Raw genomic sequence first — 19,514 nt, forward strand, 5'->3', positions numbered from 1 at the left:
TAGAAAGCCAGACCAATGGGAGCACGTCTTAAAGGAGCTGAGGGTCTCAGCAGGCCATGCTAACAAGTACTGGTTTAATGTGTGCAAAGCTCTTGCCGAGGGACTGTGTGTGTGCAAGGGGGGAGGTGGGACTGAAGGATTTTCTGAGGTAGGAGGAGTAGAAGAGAGAAGTATGTGGAACTAACATACCCTGAATTATTTTGACACTTGTTCTTGCCTTTCAACATAGATATAACTGGACTTGTAGCAATTTGTATTTGAGTGGTGACACAGAGCAGAAGACTGAAGACTTTAAAATGTGCAGGGTTGCAGCAGTACTTGCAGCTCCCGGTCACAGATCAGAGCTCAGTTGCACTAAGAATAGAGGTTGCTACAACCTGTTTCATGGTATCTGTCTTACAGTCTATTCTTTAAAGTATTTTATTGAAATAGCAGCCTGTGAAAATCCAGATGTCAGGGAAAATGGTCATCTTTCAGTAAAAGCAATAAATAGTGCTGGGAAAGTTACAGAGAAAATGCAGGCCAGAACAGAAGTGGACACATTTTTTTCTGAGGAAGATACAAGTGTCTCAAAAAGCTTGGCAGAGCCCCTTACTGCAGGTAAATGATAGGTATTTGCTAGCCTGTCTTGTCTTGTAGTTTTGACAGTCTGCTTTCTTCTCTGGTGCCAGTATGTCTCAGCTTTTCTGTGCTCTAGCCTGCATGTGCACCTGTATGACTGTTGTGTTCTCAAAGATGCTCAACACAGACTTTTTTTCCCTCATTTGAAGGCCCAGCAACCTTAGCATGGTTTAGCTTCTCAGTCTCTAGTAACTCTAAATACTGTCCCTCCCCTGAGGCTCTGTGTCCTCTTTATGTCCCTACATGTTTTGTTTCCCTTGCTGCCTTGTTCTTGTTGCTGTGCTTTTTTTTTTTTTTTTAAACTTCTGCATTCATGTGTACAAGCCCCATTAAGCACTTTTGTACAAGCCGGGGGGAGCTGAGGTTGGTATTTGAAGCAATCTGGTGGCAGAATGAGGAACTGCTTTGGGTTACTGATGCTCAGAAGGTGTTAATACGGAGTCTGTTCCAGAGTGGCCAGGGTGGTAGCACTGGAGGTAGGAGGACAGGGACAATTGGTCCATGCCTCTTTAAGTGTCTGGAGCTCAATGTGGTGCCATGTGGAGAGTCACTGGTGGCTTTTGTGGAGCTATTCAGTAGTCACTGGGCGAAGCTAATGAACTGGGAACCCACACTTTGAATTTGTTGAGAACAGTGTGGGGCAGCATAACTGATGTGCAGGGGGGCACGTATTCTATCAAACAGCTGCTAAGGGATGGCCACTACTTTTTTGTTGTTGTTTTTTCCATTGTCTAATTTGTGGAAGGGTAAAACAAGACCTCTGGGCTCTTAACACATGCAGGGACAATCGGGTAGCTTTCACAGTGATGATGGTTTTTGGAAGAAAAGGAGAGAGGGGATATTTTGCCCTGGACATAAATTATGCCTAAAAGATACTCCCCCATCCCACAAATTGGAGAAAACAAGAATTTTCAGCCTCAGTAAAGAGGCATTTATGTGCTGAATAGGATCCTACTTTTCGGATTGGAAAGACTAATGGCCCCGAACACAGTAGAAAATGAAGTTAATTTTGTAGCTGTGTGAGTGGAGGGCCGTGCCGCAGCGTGCACCGTGCGAGGGACGTGCTCCGGCGCAGGTAAAGCCTTCCTCTGCCTCCTTCCCCTCCCGGGCCAGTGCCAAGCCGGGTTCCTCCCTCAGCTCTCCACCAAACCACACTCTGCTCCTTCCAGCAGCATCCTGGCTCCTCGGTTTATCTGCACTGCCAGCCTGGCATTCGGCGGGCTTCTCCTTATCTGCTTAGCCTCACTGTCCCCTTTGTGCTTGCTTCCTCCTGGCGATGGCTGGGGAAAAGGGCTGGCTCTCCCCCTGTCTCCTGGCTGCCGAGGCTTTGCCAGCCCTCTCCCCTGTCTGCTGCTGCTTCTCGGCTCTTTGTGTGAGCTCTGCTCCTGATGCTCACTCACCACGTGGTGGTTGCGTTTGAGAGCCTGTAGGGCCCTGCGCCTGCAAACTTCTGTCCCCTTTGTTAAACAGGGTGGGGAAGGGGATCGTGCCGGATTGCTTTTCTCTGAAGCGGCTGAGCAGAAAGACACGAGCTTTTCTGCAGGCTGTCCCGAGTGCTGTGGGCTTCTTCTCCTTGTTCACCTCCGGGCTTGTGTCCCGATTGATTTCTTTGTAAATATGCTGTGGTATGCAAATGCTGGCACTGCAGAAGGAGCGTTTGTAATCCTAAAGCAGAGGCAGCTCAGGAAAATCCAACGTCTTTGCAGAGCTCTGCCCCTGTTTTGTTCCTCTGGGCTGCGAGTGTACTTGCTGCTAGTTAATGCCGAGAGGCTGTGTCTCCAGGGCTTACTTCGATGTTTCTTGGCACCTTTTAGGATCAGCTAGGTTCAGCGTGAAGCAGGAATCTGCAGAGTGAGTGCAAGGCAGTGCTTGGTGTGCAGCAGTGATGAATTGCTTAGCTTCTCCTGTTATCATATGGTGTTCTTGTTCTGATTATTAATGTAGATGCAGGACAAACTAGTTCTGAGATTCTTTGAAGGTGGGAGAAGGAAAGAAACCAGATAAGTTGTTTTGGATAGTCTTTTAGTAAAAGTTGAATGTTAAAACCAGAATGCCATGATTGTTAACTACATTTTAAATATAGTCCTTACTGCGCCTCTGAGTTTGGCAGAAATGGGGGAAAAAACAAACTAACTTGTGAAATCTGTTGGAAAATTGTGATCCAGGAGCCGCCTGCATTTCAAGGGCATGTTAAATCTGACTTTGTGTTTTTGGGTATGAATATTATCCTTACAGCACCCTGTGGAGGTGGGCCCCATGCAGACAGAAGGAGAGGGACTGTCTGTACCTTGGGGAGCTTGTGGGCTAATGAATGCACCAGTCATCTCCAAGGAGAGCTGGAAGCAGACTGAGTTTTCAAGATCTGATTTGAAATATCACAAATGTGTTATTTGTGGGTTCCTATTTGATTTCAGCATTTCTGAGAGTGGGGTGATGAGGGAGGATGATCCACAGTTAGGGCTCTTACATGGGGCTGGGGAAACCTCACTCAGCCTCTGCGAGCCTGGCAGTCAGCGCTTCGTGTGCGTGTGTGTCGATAAAAGCTCTCATCTGCTGGTAGGGGTACTGTGAGGATAAGGACCTGGAAGAGTGTCATGGCTGGGGGTGAGAGGAGGATATGCAACTGTCACAGACGTTTAGAAGTCGGATTTGTGTGGGTTAAACTGGGCATGCTCGCAGCCTGTTGATTGCAGTTGCACACCACATCGTGCATGACTCAGTGCTGGGTGGGATTTGATATATAAGCTTCTTGTATGCTTGCGTTGGCCTAAGGACAGGTATCTGTGTCTGGAGGTGGCTGTGTTGGGAGAGAGGGCTGTGTCCCCTTTTTGAAGGCTGCGTTCTCCACAGCTCTGCCAGGCAGGCCACCTCTATAAAGTGGGCTTTGGGTAGAAATGGGTTGGTTTAGGTGACTTCAGCACAGAGGTGAGGCCTCTCCTGGACATGCTGGCAGGGTCTGATTCTGCTGCTCTTGGAGGGCACTACCCTCCATCAGGGAGGTGCCATTGCTTTCCCTGGATGTCCAGCCTATTCAAAGCCTCTGCTGAGTTTGGAAGATGTGTGTGCCACTGTTGTGTGATGTCTGTGATGGGCTTTTCTGCTTGTGGCCTTGAAAAGTGTTGGTGTTTGACCTAGGTTTTAAAGAATAATAATGTGACAAACCTTTACTGTCTTTGAGAGCTGACAGTGCTTGATTAATTCATTTGACTATGTAAAATTATTTGGTACTGCAAGAGCAGAGTTACATGGAATTTCTCAGTTGTCCTTTTGGGTGGACTCTTGTCTGGATGCAGATGTGTTTCCTTGTCCTTCACAGTACTGTCTTGCCAAGCAGTAACAAGTTTTCCCAGCAGCCTTAGTTCATAAGCCACTGAGCATAGCTGGTCGTTAGTTTTTAAAATTTATCTGATCTCTTGAGATGTGGGGTGAGGACGAGAGGTGCCCACATCTCATTCTCTTTGGAGACTGGGTTCTAGTTAGTCAGATCTGTTCCTGACTGTCATCCTGGCAAGGTTTTTTGAAATGGAAAAAATAAACCAGTCACTCTGTTCACCAGGAATCTACATTTTATGTCGCTGGTACTTTCTAGGCACTTGTTACTTCCACTTATCAGTTTAAGCTATCTCAGAAGAAGGCTGTTGTGAACTTTTGGTGGGTGGGAAGGGAAGAGGTATTGCTAAAAATACCAAAAAGTAATTTCTGCTTAGTGAACACACTTGAGACTGACTTTTTAAGTTTCTTCTTGCATTGCATTGGGCAATAGAAGCAGGCCAGCTGGTCCTTAATGTGTGGGAAACATGAGTAAAATGCTGCTTGTTTGGGTTGCCAGGGAATGGAAAAGGGTAGCTTGAGCTGAGGAGTGGGGACTTCTTGAATGGGTGATCTAAGCAGAATTGCTTATTTAACAGGAAAGGGAAAAGGGGGGAAATGCAAGGTCTGAGAAACCCTTCTGTTGGCTTCTTGCTCCTTGTATCACTTTTCCCAAGGGAAGAAGCCTTGGGAAGCCAAGGGTGTCCTGTATCTGGGGGTTGGAGAAGAGTCACTCTGCACTTGTCACTCTCCAAATAAAACAACACTTGTGTATTCCCCATTTCAAATTATGCATCTTGTTATTTCTGTTTCTCACCTTATTTTTACTACTAGCAGCTGGATTGTCCTTTTGTCAGAAAACAATATGTGAATGGGAGTGTGGGCATCTGCTGAATGGAGGGAATGGGCAACGTGTTCAGTCTTGTGACAGGTGGCACTTGTTATGTGCTAATATTGAGGGGGAGAGTAGGGTGGAACAGCCCTTAAGTGTATCTGTACAGTCGTGGTCTCTAAACTGCCCTTACTGTTTGTACAGCAGTGGTCTTTGAATTTGGTATTGCCTTTCCAGATAAAGATCTTGATAGACAGTGGTTTTTTCATCAACTCAATGGTAATAATGAAAAGGCAAGTGTATTGTTAAAAGCTGTTTTGAAAGTATCTGAGAACAAAACACAGCACCTAATTATGGCATAGTTTATAAATCCTGTGTTGTACCCTGCCTTTGAACACTGTGTACACTTCTGGTTGTGCCCCATTCCCTTCCCTTCCCCATGGGTATGTGCTGCTTAGAGCTGTAAGATAACTAAAGTACAGGATTTATTCTTGTTTCCCATCTCCATACAAGGGAGAAGCAGAAAAGGCTGGACTGTCTAGCTTGGAAAGCAGATGACTGAGAGTAGTTTAGTAGAAGATCTGTAAGACAACAAGAAACATGGAGGAGGTGAACAGGGTGCAGTTATTCTCTGCTTCTCATAAGGCAGGAAATGGGGCCACCAAATGAAATGACTGGGTAGCAGCTTCAGAGTAGAGAAGGGAGTGTGTGCATGGGCTTTCTTTGTTCTCCTTCAGACAACAAACATATAATTAAATTGAAGCACTCTGCCACAGGATGTTGTAGATGCCAAAATTACAAATGGGTTCAAAAAGGATTAGTCTATTTGATGGATTTTTTTTCTCTTCCCTCCTCCCATGAAGGGCCATTAAATCCAGTGATGCAGATACAGTACTAGGCTCAGGAAGTCTCTCTGCTGGTCCTGGTCTTGTTATTCCTAAGTGCTGCCTGTGAATAATGGGCAGGACTGGCCCAAGCAGCTGCTCTGTTCTTAAGGGAACACAGCAGAGGACCCTGTTCAGTGGGTGGGAAGAGCAGAGGGCTGGATTAGTAAAGAAAGGGGAGGCTGTATGAATGTGGAGCTGTGCATGTAGGAATTGCTGATTGTCAAAGATCAGGGGAGGCAGCAGAATCAAGATCTGTGATGGAAAAAGAGGATGTGTTTGCCTTATCTTTGCTTCCTCATCAGTAGGTTGTTTGGCTTCAAATAGATTTAGCAGTGTCTAGATGTTTGTCAGCCGCACAAGACCTAGCACTTGAGGAAACCGCTGTGTTATTGTTCCTTTTCTGTACATTAAATTCTTAACTTGTGTGCATGTATGCATTCCTGTCTAACTTTTTGGTCACCTGAATGAAACCAGAAGGGAAATAGCATGGAAGGGAAAAAAGGAAGGAAGGAAAGAAGTGTCATCTTGTAGGGTCAGTGTTTGGGGAGAACAGAAGCTAGCAGTAGTTTGCTTATTGTAGCTTAGTTTTCGGATCTGATTGTTTGCATACATTTACCTATTTTTAACAAACTTTAAAGTAATTCACTGTGTGGCTCTGTGGAGGTGCTTAATTTGTTTTTGTTTGGTTTTTTTTTGTAGGGTTGTGAGTGTGCAGGGATTCCCAAGGTTACTGGCAGGATATGGGTTCATGTGGCAGCTATGGGTTGTGGGGTGCTAGCCATAGAGTGTATGGGGCCCGTGAGGCCCCATGTGTGGTACTTGCTTTTGTCGGTACTGACTGGTGGGTGGACTGGATCCAGTCCCATTCTGGTCCTGAAGGAGCTTTGGAGCTGCTCTGGCACTGAACTGCAGTGTGGGGAGGTGGGGGATGCTCCCTGGGATGTGGAGCAGGGAGAAGTGTGCTTGGGAGGGCAGGTGAGCCTCATCAGTTCAATGTGACACGTATGCTGCAGGCTTTGGCTTTGTTCTGGTTGCTGCTTTCTGGCTGTGCAGTCAGGATTGCTGTGGTATAGTTAGCAGCTGTCCTCCTTAAAAAAAAAAAAAAAAGTGGATGGTGTTTTAAAAAGGCTTGCAAGAGATCACTGATAAAATCTGGATCAAATGTGCATTTTCTCTTTCCTCTTAATTTTATACTTAACTCTCTCTTTAAACAAACCCCAACCCTTTCACATTTCAGTACAAAACCCCAGCCATGTCTAGACAAAAGCCCGTTGTGATTAGTAGAGGTGTGCTGCTCAATGCTAAGCATGTGCAGGGGTATATTCATGTTCCTGATGGGGTAATGTGCTTCCTGCTTGTGTAGGGATTGCAGGGCTTCTATCTGCAGAGCTCTCTTAAGAGCTCAGGTTGGAATTGTATGGGTGTAGAAAATTTTACACACTTAAAGTGTGTATTGAAAGGCTGTTTGCCTGTATAGTTATTCAGACTTCATCTATGGCTGCACATTGGTGCCACCTGCTTGTGGGAGAGAATGAGCGGGCTCCTATTATTCAAGAAAAAAAAATACAAGGCGAGGCCTCAACATCTGTTCTGGCTTTATTGTTCGGTCTGGCCTGGGCTGTGGGCAGAATGTAGGCCACAGCTTTTGCTTTACTGCTGGCTCTTAAACTGGAAAGGAATCTTCGATGTGTTCTTAAAAGGTTTAAAAATAATAATACAAAGATGCAAAGTTCAAACTTAGGATCAGTTGAACTTGATTACTTTAGAGAAAAGGCAACTATTGCTATCTATGCTTTTTTTCATTTTCTCCTTCAATTCTTCTAATGGTAATAATTTTTATCACTGCAAAGTGACCTTTGTAATCATTGCTGGGTGATTAATCTTTAACTGGGTAATTTTTAAAGCAATATTTTGCACACAGTTGTAACATGTGATACTGTGGGGTTTTGTAGCACAGCACATGCAGTCATTTTGAGGCAATAAGGCACTTCACCCTATGTTTCCAGTGCTGCTGCTCTGTACAGAAACCCAAATAGTCACTTTTGTTTCCCTAGGCAGATACAAAAATGCCCTCAGAACTTTATTTGCATATAGATTATAGTGCCAGCCGGGTGTAGTCATGTAGAGGAAGAGCTAACTGCTGCTTCATTTATAGCTTTTTAATTAAAAAATGTTTCTCAGTTTTCAGGATTCCAGTTCTGTTTCATTTAGTGCTGCTATAGTGTGTATAGTGATGGTATTTCTATGACGTACCAGCTGCTGTGACTAGGCAGTCCTTGGAAAACACAAATGAAAGGGGATCACAAGCATTATCTGCTGACTCAGGGAGAAGTCACATGCAGAAGGAAGTGGAGATGAGAAGCAAAGTTCTTCAAATGTCTTTGAGCTGCTGCTTGGGACACCAGTGCCAGTAGTGGGGAAGGAAGGTGGAAAAAGCTTGCTTTCTGACTCTTTTGTTTGAATTCTCTTGAGTCACATAGGTGTTGTGCTATTGTATCACAGCTGTGCATTTACAATTACACTGTGAGCCTGAGTAATACCAATGAACCCATAAGAGAGAAGATTTTTGTATTATGGGAGCCCGTGCCTCCCTTGTCTTATTTTGTTTAACAGCCATCATGGGTACTGTAAACTGGGAATTTTATACTATGCAATAAATTTAAATTCTGCATTGATAAAGAAAATGCAGGGTTGGGAATGGAAGCACTTGTTTAATCTCACTTCACTAGAATTAAATACATTAGACTTGATCCAAAACTGCTTTAAGAAGCACTTGGCAGCTAAGTTATTATATGGCAGCTCCAGCTCTTCCAAACAATAAAAGCATCTATTCACCTTTGGATATTATACAATGCATGTTTTATATGTAATGTTCAGGGTTGCATATTAAAAGGAAGAGAAATTTCTTATACTTTTTTAAAAAATATGCAATGTGTGATAAAAATGAGTAAGTACCAGTTGGGGAGGGGATCAGTAAGTGCTGTTAGTAAAGCAGTAGGTTTGGTAGGTGGGAATCTTGCCATCCTGTACCTTGGATATTTCAGTTGCTGTATAAGCTTTATTAACTTAATGAAAGACATTGCTCAGATCTAGAAGTATTTTCTTACCTGTTGTTTTGCAAAAGATCAGTACCTGAAGAATTCCTGTAGTTTTATGGCAAGTGATTTTAAACTTTGGTTTAAGGTTCATGTTTGCTTTCCAGAGAAGGATGTATTTGTATCAAGCACCTGATTGTGGACCTACTATTCTGAGTTAGCTTTTGCCGTTTCTAAATAACAGAAGCAGCTGACTAGAGTGGGGTCCTACTCTTCATGGTGTGTGTTGCAGTGCTCTCACAGTCATGTATTAGTGTGCTTTGGTTTGAAATCCAGAGGGTTTCAATAGCTCTGAAATGCCTTGTGCAAACAGCAACAGCAAAAACATCAGAGACCACTGAAAGGGTTATGGAGAAGGAAAAATGCTGGAGGCATTCTGCCCAAGCTTCACTTTGACTTGGGCAGGAGGATGCAACTGGAAGCTAAATATGTCTTGACATCTGCAAGAGGTGAGTATAATTTCTCCAAGGGGTCAGTACAGGTGTCAGAAGGAAATGTAAAGCTCCTGAATGGCTCACAGCTGTGGCTGGATCATGCAGCATCCTTAGGGAGAGCTGTGAGGTGGAGCAGTCCCTCAAGTGCTGGAACTCAAGTGGGAGCTTGCGCTGCTGCCTTGCACAGAGGCAAAATAACAGATGACAGAGTGATTGGTGGCTCTTTGAGAGGCCTCTGTTCCCACTGAGTTTATTCTGGCATGTTTCTTCTCTGACTTGGAGAAGAAAAATAAAATGTGATGTGTCAGACTGGAGCTGCACAGTACTGCTGGGCTCCTGCTCGCAGGCAGTGTTTTACCTTCCTGCATGCTCCTTGTGTATAATGCCTATTCCACCCATGGTCCTTGAGACAGTTTAAACAGGAGCTCTGTTTGAGGGAGGTGTCCTGGCTGTCCCTGTTTCCTTACTCTTCCTTGTCTCTAAAGATATGTGGTAGAAAACCAGGAACTGGTATTCAGTTAAATCTAGCAGCTTTTTTTCTTGAATTACTTTTATTTTTTTTAAAGCTTGGGCAGATCCCCTGCTTTGGTTAGTCAAGGGGATGGTGGAAGGGGAAACAATGCTCTCTTTTGCAGTGGTGCTGTTGAAGCATTGTATTTCCTTCTGATGCAAATTACTCCATGGCTAACTTGAAATTGGGGAGGGGTCAAAAGGACAGGGAAGGTACTCTCTGACCTGTAGGGGGGACTTGATGTATGTACATTCATACAGTGACCTTTGGTAATTCCTGTTTGGAGACATCCTTGTCTCCCTTTCCCTCTCAGGTGTCCTGGGTTGACAGCTCCTGAATAGAGGTGAGGAGAGCCTTAGCTGCTGTGGATCAGGGTTTGAAATTTTGCAGTGTGCTGCTCTTGCATGTGTCAGGCCTGTGCATTAGCTCAGGGAGCCCCCAGGGATGGAGAGCCTCAGTCTGTGGGTAGAAGTGATAGGCAATTAAGTGGCCGTGTTATTTCTCTCCTGTGCAAATCAAGGCATTTTATACACTGGTTCTGAGATGTGTCCTGACAGCTTCAGGGGCTGATAAAGCCCAAAAGCCCCAACAACATTTTATAATAATATTGATATATATATATGTGTGTTCTGCCTGACTTTGTCTCCTCCCTTGCACAGTAGAACTTTTTGGGCTTGTGCAGTAAACCACATCTGTAAAATGGGACAAAAATTAAAAATAACATTTTCCTCTCTAAGTGAATTTTAAGCTGGATTGATTCTATCCTGAGTTTTAATGTATAGTCCATGGAGTAGGGGTATGTTCTAGTGGTAAGAAAAGAGATACGGTAGCTGCTGGAAAAAGCAACTGTGGCTAGTTGGGGCTGCACTTCTCTGCCTGGGTAGAGACAATGGGACTTTACATTCCGTGTGAATTCTGATAGTGGAACAAAATTTAGGGGGTGCTGCTTGTAGTAGGTCTTCCTCTTGGAGGAAGCATGATTCCTGACAGACTTGGGACAAATGGGAAAGCTAACAGTGAGAAAGTGATTATAGAGTGTTTGTTCCCACAACAACTGTGATACGGAACTAATGGCTGTGGCAGAGACTTTACAAATATCTGGTGGGTAGCTAGATGAAAGTGCAGGATTACCTGAAGTGTCTTGTCTGCCACTCTACAGCTGCTCTAAACACAGGTTGCACTGGTTTAACTGCAGTTGCTTAAACAAGCAAACCTCATTGATCCTAAATTGATTGGTTCTCCTAAAAAAAGAGTAACCCTTGCCCTTCTTACGTGGCTATTTTTATATGAAATACGCAACAGATTAAATTGAATTATCTTTATAGCTTTAGCACTGAAGTGCAGAGTGTCAGAATTCATCCTGGTATTCCTTGTTCAGAAGCATGGGACAGTGTTGGGTGAGCACTGCAGCTGTGCATGAAATGGTGCTGTAAAGGGATGTAACCTCTGCTCTGAGGTCCCTCTTCTGCTCTCGTGGCTGTTCTCTCAAGCAGTCATTTCAATTTCAATGTGCTTCCAAATTCTGAGCAGGCTCTTAAGCTTTTTGTTGGTACATCATGCAGTAAGAGTACTTACACTGTATATATTTGTGGTGGGGTCAGCACCGTACTTGGAAGAATGCCTGTCATGTCTGCCTTACATATGAGGGACAGTAAATGTGGGTTTGAGAAGGGGTGCTGGGGAGGATGTGGCACTGGAAGGTGAAGGACCTGGCAAGCATATTTGAATGTAGGGAGGGAGTATCAGCCTTTATGGATGTTTGAGGAACTCCCCACCCCCATCTTTCTATGTGTGTTGGCCTTTATGTACTTCTGCCCTTTGCAGAAAAGCATGAGTTTCAGCATAACTCTACTGTGTGCCTTGGACTGGCCTCTACAGCTGTCAAGCAATGAGGCCTGAGGGTGGATAGGTGTGGGCTTCAGTAGAGAGGTGGAATGGAGAATAAGTTGTGGGAGCACTGGAGGTGCTGTTTCACACATATATCACAAGCCCAGTGTAACTTGGCTGGTTGGTGCTACAGAGGGGCTGGAGAGAGGAAGACACTGGGCTGTGGGAACTGGGCAGAAGAGGGTCCTGAGGGTGGCATGAAGCCCAGCATCTGCAGGCACCTCTGCATGATGCCCAGGGAGGGGAATGCATGGCTGGAAGGAGGCAGCTCCTAACCCAAGGCATTTTCTTGATCAGGGGAGTTCCTGGGTACCTGTTATGGAGCTACAATGGAGCATGAGGAGCACATTTAATTACCCTGCTTTTGGGTGCCATGAGGTCCTGCAGTACCTTCCTGCCCAGGTTATCACCTCCTAGGGCTGGCTCAGGAAGGGAGCCAGGGATTCCTGGAAGGGCTGTGGAGCTCCCTCTGCAATGCCCCAAAGCCTAACTTGGTGTTTAACCATGGGAAGTGAAACTTCACCCAGCTTACTGTGGGTGAGCTGAGCTAGTGGTGCACTGCTCCTGAGAGGGGCAGCTGGGCTGGGATGTGCGCCTGATGTGTCCCAGAGCGGAGGATGTTCAGGCTGCTAAACTGGGAGAAAGCTTTTTCCTGTTCCTGATTTAGGTGGATTTTGCCAGTTCAGCGAGTGAGACTGTGCTAAAGGCAGGCTGTGACATTGCCTGTTGTTACACCTCGCTTGGTTTTGGCAGTGTTTGGGCATCAGGCTCCTGAGCTGCAGTGTGTACTGGGGTTGTGTTGGCATTTGGATGGAAGTGTTTAAATTCGTGGAGACTGGACTGATGATTTCTCTCTTTGAGTATTTTTATGGGATAAGAATGTGCTTTTCAGTGTAGGTAAAAGAGGAGACAGACTATTTACTTCTCCGTTCTTTGAACCCCATGTTAGATTTTAGTAGAACAGGCCATCCTGGATAAGGAGGGTGAAGAGAAAAATTTGATAAAGGGAAAGTTTAGGGTTGACTCTTCCTTTGCCTTCTTTGCATTGCAGCTTAGACTTGAAATGAGGAAGAAGGTGAAATTTAATGCTAAATGTTTCAGGACTTGTAATTTTAATTTCAGACACTCTTTGTGTTCTGCGTCTGGTCTTCACCTCCCATCTCTTGCCAACAGTGGGTATTGTCTCTTTCACTCCTTTTTTTTGCCAAGTGTAGAAAGTAATGAACATGCAGAGTGTGCAAAATACCTTGTATGCACAGTTGCTAACCTCCCTGAAACAATATAAAACCTCCCCAAAAACCCGAGTGAAAGATAATCATGGTGTCTATAATGAAAAAAACCTGCTAGTTCAGTGTAAATATGTTGCTGACAGGTGGTTATTTTTAATACATGCCGTGCTTTAAATTTAATGTTAAAATACTTCTGTTATAAAATGACTGTTCTTAGCTGAGCAGATTTCAGGCTAAAAACAGTGGTGAAACAATGAGTGCTCATAGTACTGTAATGTAATTTTGTGTTACTAGATCTTTTCTGACCTGTTTTAATTGCATCATGAAGTGGCAGTAATACGTCTAATTGCACAGCACAGAGAAAATAGCATTGTGTTGAAATATTGCATAAAATTTGAGCATTATGTGGCATTTTGTAGTGGAAATAGTACTGTAGGTACTCATTCATAACAAGATTTGCAAGTTTCTGTCTGCTAGGGCTGGTGGTTGGGCTGGCTGTGTGTGTGCTGACTCAAAGGAGGGAGTTTCTTTCTCTTCTTGTCCTCTTCCTCCTCCTTCTTTTTTGACTACCTGTGACCGAACATCATCAGAATTGACAAGAGCTTGCTCTTGAAACATACCTTAGTTTGAAGTTGCTTTTTTGAACCATGTGCAGCTGTTGATCTTCACTTGAGACTTGCAGAGCTTTCCTGCCAGCCAGGTGTTAGTTAAGCTGGGTTGAAAACAGACTTGTTTTCTGAGCGTGGGTGTGTGTCTCAGTGTGGGTGTGAATGCATTTGGATTTCCCTGGAGCAGTTGAGACTGGGACCTGATTGTAACCTGAGGGACCCAGTGTCACCTGGGTGGGCATTCCTGACTGTATGGGGGATGGAGGCACAGAAGGGCTGCTGGGATGGTGCAGGAGGCACTCAGAAGTGGTGTGGGAGGTTTTATGCATGTGCCTACCCTGAAGGGTTAATCTGTCTGCACAATGCAGTTTCATGATGTCCAGGGCTTGGAGCCTGCTGCCAGAGCCTAGCTCCTCCCTTTTTCATTTAATGATGGCTGGAAGAAAAATAATCAAGTGTGCTGGAAGAGAAACATTAATTAACTTTTAATTTAGATCTAACGTATGCTGCTTAGTGTAGTGCAGGAGAGTGTGCAGTATCTGTCATGTTACATAGAGGGTGATGCATTGAAGAAACAAGGAAAAGCCTCGGGTCTGAATGGGAAGATGGGGTTTTAACTCTGTGGCTGGGTTTTATATCTTGATTAAAAGTTGCAGATGTGTGATAAGTCACTTTTGTATCCATTTTGCATCTGAAATTACTTTCTCTGTAACTTGGTTTGTATCTGTTTTCTCTTAAGCCAAACTTGCAAGGCGAAGTCAGGAGAGAGAGAATCTCGGCATGCTGGTCTGGTCACCTAACCAGAATCTGTCTGAAGCAAAATGTAAGTCCCTTCAACTGCTTTTATTCCATTCTTTCCTTACATGTATCACTTCAAGAATGCAAAGTTGCTACTTTTGGTAGAGAGGTTATGTCTGTGACCTTTTCATTATGAATTGAAATTAATTTGAAAAAAGAAAAGCCTACAAAGCAATCCCCAGATAATCTTTGTTCTCCACTGGGCAGCTGCTCAGTGTCAAATCCACAGGGGCCAGGAAAGCAAGAGAAATGTGACAAACATTATTCCGTGGTATGAATTCTTCAAGATACTCATCTGCAGGCCTACACAATTGGCTTTTTTTTTGCTGTTGGTGCTGTAGAAGATGACAGAAAGAACTGGGGAGAGCAAAATGAAAAGTGTTGGGGGGTGGGGAGGGGCAGGAAATATTTGGTAATTAGTAGTACCTTTTCCTCCACAAAGACAAATCCACATCTGGAGCCCATGGAGGTTTTAAATGCCAGAACAATTGCAGTGCCTTGCAATTCCACGTGAGGGCAATTAACAGCGCTCTGTGTGTGTCTGGGAACAAGTCTCAGTGCTGCTGCCAGATGGCAGAACTAGTGTTTGAAAGGCTTGTCTAGCTACAGTTCTCCTCATGAATAAGTAGGACTCCTTGATTAAAGGGCTGCTGTTTGAATGCAGTAACTAAACCTAAGCGCTTTTGGGGGAGGGAGTTGAAAGGAGCTAATTTTGACTTTGTGCTTATACCTTGATTTTTGATTTTTTTTTTTTTTTTATCCTTTCTGATTCGGGGGCCAAGAATGAGAATCATGCATTCCTGATCCTCTGCAGTTTTTGTGGTGGCACTGTTAAGTGAATAACTGATTTTCCAGTAGGCTCAAGGCCTGGGATGCATCATAAGGCACATGTGAAGATGTAGTGCCATTTGCAAATAAAGGCAGCAGAGCTTGTGCACCAACTGGCTCTGTCATGAAAGGCCTGTGCTCTGCCCTGGGGCATTTGTTCCACTGAGCAAGTCGCCCCTTAAATTACAGAAGGATGATGGTACTGATCTGCAGATAAAAAGGGCTTTGCAAGGATCATGTTTGCCTTCTCTCCTTGTCTGCTCCCTGCTGGCTATTGGATGCTGAAATAAATAAAACTGATGAGGAGAAGAATGTATTTGAGTTATTTACGGCTAGAAACCTCTTAAAAGGTGTAACAGCAAGAAATAGTTGCCACCACCAAAAGGAGTGACTGTTCATGGGCTGTCTGTGACACGGGATTCCTGTAGCTGCCGCTCAAGTCTGAATGTCTTTTGAGTCTCATCTCAAGTTTGGAACCTTTAACTCCTGCCTGATAGGAAACTGGTTTCTTGAGGAGGGAAGACAGAATGGAGGAGGAAAAGGAGGGAAGATATGTGGGATTGAGTAAAATAATCCTTAACTGAGTATTCTGTGGTAATTGGCATAAAAATATTTATGCATGTGCCTACCCTGAAGGGTTAATCTGTCTGCACAATGCAGTTTCATGATGTCCAGGGCTTGGAGCCTGTAAATATATATTCTCTATAAAGCATAGAGAAGATATAATACCTGCTAAGAAGATGTCATGAACATAAGAGGTAATTAAAAAATAGTATGATATTGAGAAATAAAAACTAGGTGGCAGTTGTCTGTTAGTACACTAAAAAAGTTGGGGAAAATAACCTGAATATAAGAGCAGGGCTAGAATGAATTTTTCAAAATATTGAACATTTTAGTAAGTATATAAGATTCACCAGTGAGTTCACCTTCCAAAAGAGGCACCGCAAAAAACCAGTAAAATTCATGTGGAGTTTGGGGAAGTAAAGTATGAGGCTGTTGTACATGTTGTGCATGGCACCAAAAATTGCCTCCCAGGTGCCTGTTTGATACAGAGGGATGGAGTTAAGAAATAAGGTATCTAGTAATAGTAAAAAGCCGAAGGAGCATAGTTAGAGGTGGCTGAGGGGACCTTGGGGTGGCAGATGGGAAGAAGGCAGCTGTGCAGGGAATGAGAGAACAGGGTGGGGGCTGGTTGGTCATAGCTGTGTTCTGTGTCAATCTGAGCTGATAGTTTTGAACAGAATCAGGTATTCCTATCTCTATGTGGCATTTCTTAAAAATGAACTGTGAAAAACAAATGCTGATGGAGGTAGGAGCTTTTAGGTAGAAACTAAAACCGGTTTGATTGGTAGAAATAAGTTTATTGCTCTAATGTATTCAAGAGAGCTGTTAGGCACTGATTGCATGAGAGCCTGATTCAATCCCACTTCCTTGCAAAAGGGGGGAACTTCCTCCAGAACACCAGTGCTCTGCAATGGCTGTAGAGCACTTACTAAATGTATCACAACCAGAGTTCCCTAATCTGCTTTATGGTTTATGATGAGGGAACATCAGGGGACAGGAGGTGTCTCCAGCTACTCTCAAGTTCACTGACAAGTCTTGGCATTGTTGATAGTGAATCCTAATTAAATGGCATCCATGGGGGATGTGTGAGAGGACTGATGATGATCAGCATTTCCATCAGTGATGTGGGAGTTGATAGGGAATTGTGGATGAGCCGTAGACTGACAGGATGGTAAATAAAATTAATGCTTCTGACAGTCTTGTAGAGTGCTTTGGGTCTTTTCCTTACTTGGACTGCTGCCAATGCAGTGGGCTCTTAATGACCCAACTGCAGGGTTATGAATCTCGGTACTGAAATCTCTGGCTTTCTACATTAAGCCTGATGTTTGGAAAGAAATGGCTTAGAGAGCAATCTTGGGGAAACAGTGGGCAGGTAATTCAGCAACGCTTCCCAGTGTCATGCTTGACCCAGAAGATGATGTGGGTGTAAAGAGTGAGGTAGTCACTGGAACAGTTTGCTGCCTCTCCACCCAGCAGCATTCAGGGGAATGAACCTTGGCTTTAGTGTTTAAAAACTGAGAAAAAGATGGAGACAGGAGCTGCTGAAACTATTTGGAAACAGAAGCTGAAGCAAACCCCATCTGTTTAGCTTACTGAAAAGAGACTGAAAGGGGAACTATTGTCAATTATTTTCTCAAAGAGAAATTTTGACATAGTAAGAGACACACATAATACAAATAGATGGCTACAAAATAAGCCCACACAGACTGAAGTGAAATGTCCAAGGATGTGGAGGCATTTTTTTGAGACTGACTGCTGGAAGTTCTCCAGGGAAGCGATAGATTCTTGTATTTCTTGATGCCCTTTTAAATCATAGGGTTTTGTAATGTATTATCCTTAGTGGGGAAGATCATTAATTGGCAATGTGAAATTGGAAGTGGAAGGAGCTGTGGTCTCCAGGAGGTTGATGTAGCCCTTTGGGCTGTTCGTCTGTGAGTCCCAGCTAACACATCCATTTCAGTACTGCTCTTCAGGCTGAAGTGTGGGTGAACAAATCTTTCCAATCAGCAGCACATTGGTACCTGTGATTACTTTTGTTTGTACTCCATAGCCTTTAATCCATCCTGTGCCTGAAAGTTACAGAACTCTTCTCTCTTCCTGTGGCTGGGGCTCAGCATGAAGATGGAAGTAGCACATGTTAGCTTTTCCTCAGAGTGAACTGTAGCTCTCATGAGCGGGAGAGTTCTGTGCAATCAGTGGAACTTGTGCAACCCGCCCTTGTTAAAGGGAAATCTGTGCTACAAAACACTGAGCAGATCTGTGACAAGAGCAGTGCAGTGCACCTGATGGGTTTGGCAGAGGGCTGGCCAAACTGTTGGAGGTTATGGGAAGGTCTCCTGTAAGCTGTTGAAATGAATCCCAGAAAGACCAGTGTGTCAGCCAAGACCTGGTGGATATCTGTGTACCTGATGCTCCAGGCTCGCACAGTTTGTTTGGGTCCCGTGCACCCTGTGTGCTGAAAAAATGTTTTAGTCACACTGGAGAAACCTTTTACCTGGATGTCATGAAGTGATGGATGCAACAGAGAAGATGAAAGCAAAAGTATGTGTTGCCACATTGCTGATTTCTTTTATCCTCTGCCTTGTTAACCATTAATTCTGGATACAAACCACTTACTGCCTTGCCCATATTAATACCAAAGTTGAAAGCTGCCAGCACGGTCCATATCTACTTCCATACTTCTGCCTTTTTAGGGGTCACTTGCATAGCAGTGCCACCATAGTCACAAAGTTAGCCCAGAACTAGAAGTTTGTCCTATCTCTTTTGAAGATGAAAGAAAGAAATGTCACTATGCAGTAGCTGAACATTTGGACTTAAAATAACTGCTCCCTTCTAGTTCTGCTCCAAATTCCCTGTGCTGTGGCCAGGTCACACCTCACACAAAGAGCTTGCTCTCGAAGTGAGACTCCTGAGGGGCTCTGTGGACTTGGAGCCATGGAGGGCAGCTGTTCTGGCTGTGCTGGCTCTGTCACAGAGGGTGGGGAAGGACACAGGAAGAATGATGCCTTGAGCAAGGTGACATTGAGGAGCAGGAACAGCTAGGTGGAAGACAGGCATCTGCTCTCTCGGAGTGGCACGTGGTGAAGGAGGAGGGGAGATAGTGAAAAATGCATTGTAATGATGCTGTGGAAACCCTGCACAGGATTGAGCTGGGCCAGCATGAAGCTATTAATAAAACAGCAGTGTCTCTCTCTGTGCCAAGTGCGCCAGTGAGTGGAACCAAAAAAATGACTTTGGGTTGGTTTAGAAATGAGCAAGTGTTGGCATGCAGCAGCTGCCCAGGAGCGAGGCACGGACACCAGGCGAGAGGGTAGGATGTGATTATTGCTTTTATGCATCTGCAGTTCAGAGGTGAACTACAAGAAGGAAAGATGTATTATTTTGCTAGTGATAAGCTCTGCTTTGAAAGTAATTTTTGGTCTTTCTTCTTGACAGAATGTGTATGCTGCTAGATGGGAGTTTTGTTTTCTCGCTGGTATCTTGGTGGATGTCTCCAGCGGATTTACAGTTTATGGGGTGTCACTGAGCAGGCAAATACTGTTTCTAATACCTGTGAGACACTGGATCATGGAGGGCTACTGAATCTTCTGGTCTTGCAGTGCTGCTTCTGTTTGACCTGATGGCTGATTGGCATTGCCAACTTCAACATTCACCAGTCCCTTCCTATGTTATCCTGTTACATCTCTTTAGAGGCTGCAGCTGGCTCCCTGCTTTACATTTTTGCCTGCCTTGGTGTGCATGAGGGGGAATTCAGACATCCTTCTTCCCTCTGTGGAGGGGAAACAGAAAGACCCAGGGGACATGGGAACAGAGAAATGCCAGAATTAGGTGAAACAGCTGAGTGCTCCAACATCTTCCTAATGTGCCTGGCCACACCCTGTGGCTGGGGGGAAAGGGAGCAGTCCCTAAAT

General features: G+C 44.4%; 1 protein-coding gene across 1 annotated transcript in view; it reads left to right on the forward strand.

Moving 5' to 3' along the window:
* The first annotated feature begins 11,374 nt into the window (after nt 1–11,374).
* The window catches only part of RCOR1 (REST corepressor 1), a 44,158-nt gene continuing 36,018 nt past the window's right edge, over nt 11,375–19,514 (forward strand). The window contains exons 1-2 of the mRNA XM_015632009.3: nt 11,375–11,417; nt 14,153–14,236. Coding sequence (XP_015487495.2) covers nt 11,375–11,417; nt 14,153–14,236 — 127 coding nt within the window. The remainder of the gene's footprint in view (nt 11,418–14,152; nt 14,237–19,514) is intronic.

This window comes from Parus major, chromosome 5 (genome assembly GCF_001522545.3).
Source record: "Parus major isolate Abel chromosome 5, Parus_major1.1, whole genome shotgun sequence".
Lineage (NCBI taxonomy): Eukaryota > Metazoa > Chordata > Aves > Passeriformes > Paridae > Parus > Parus major.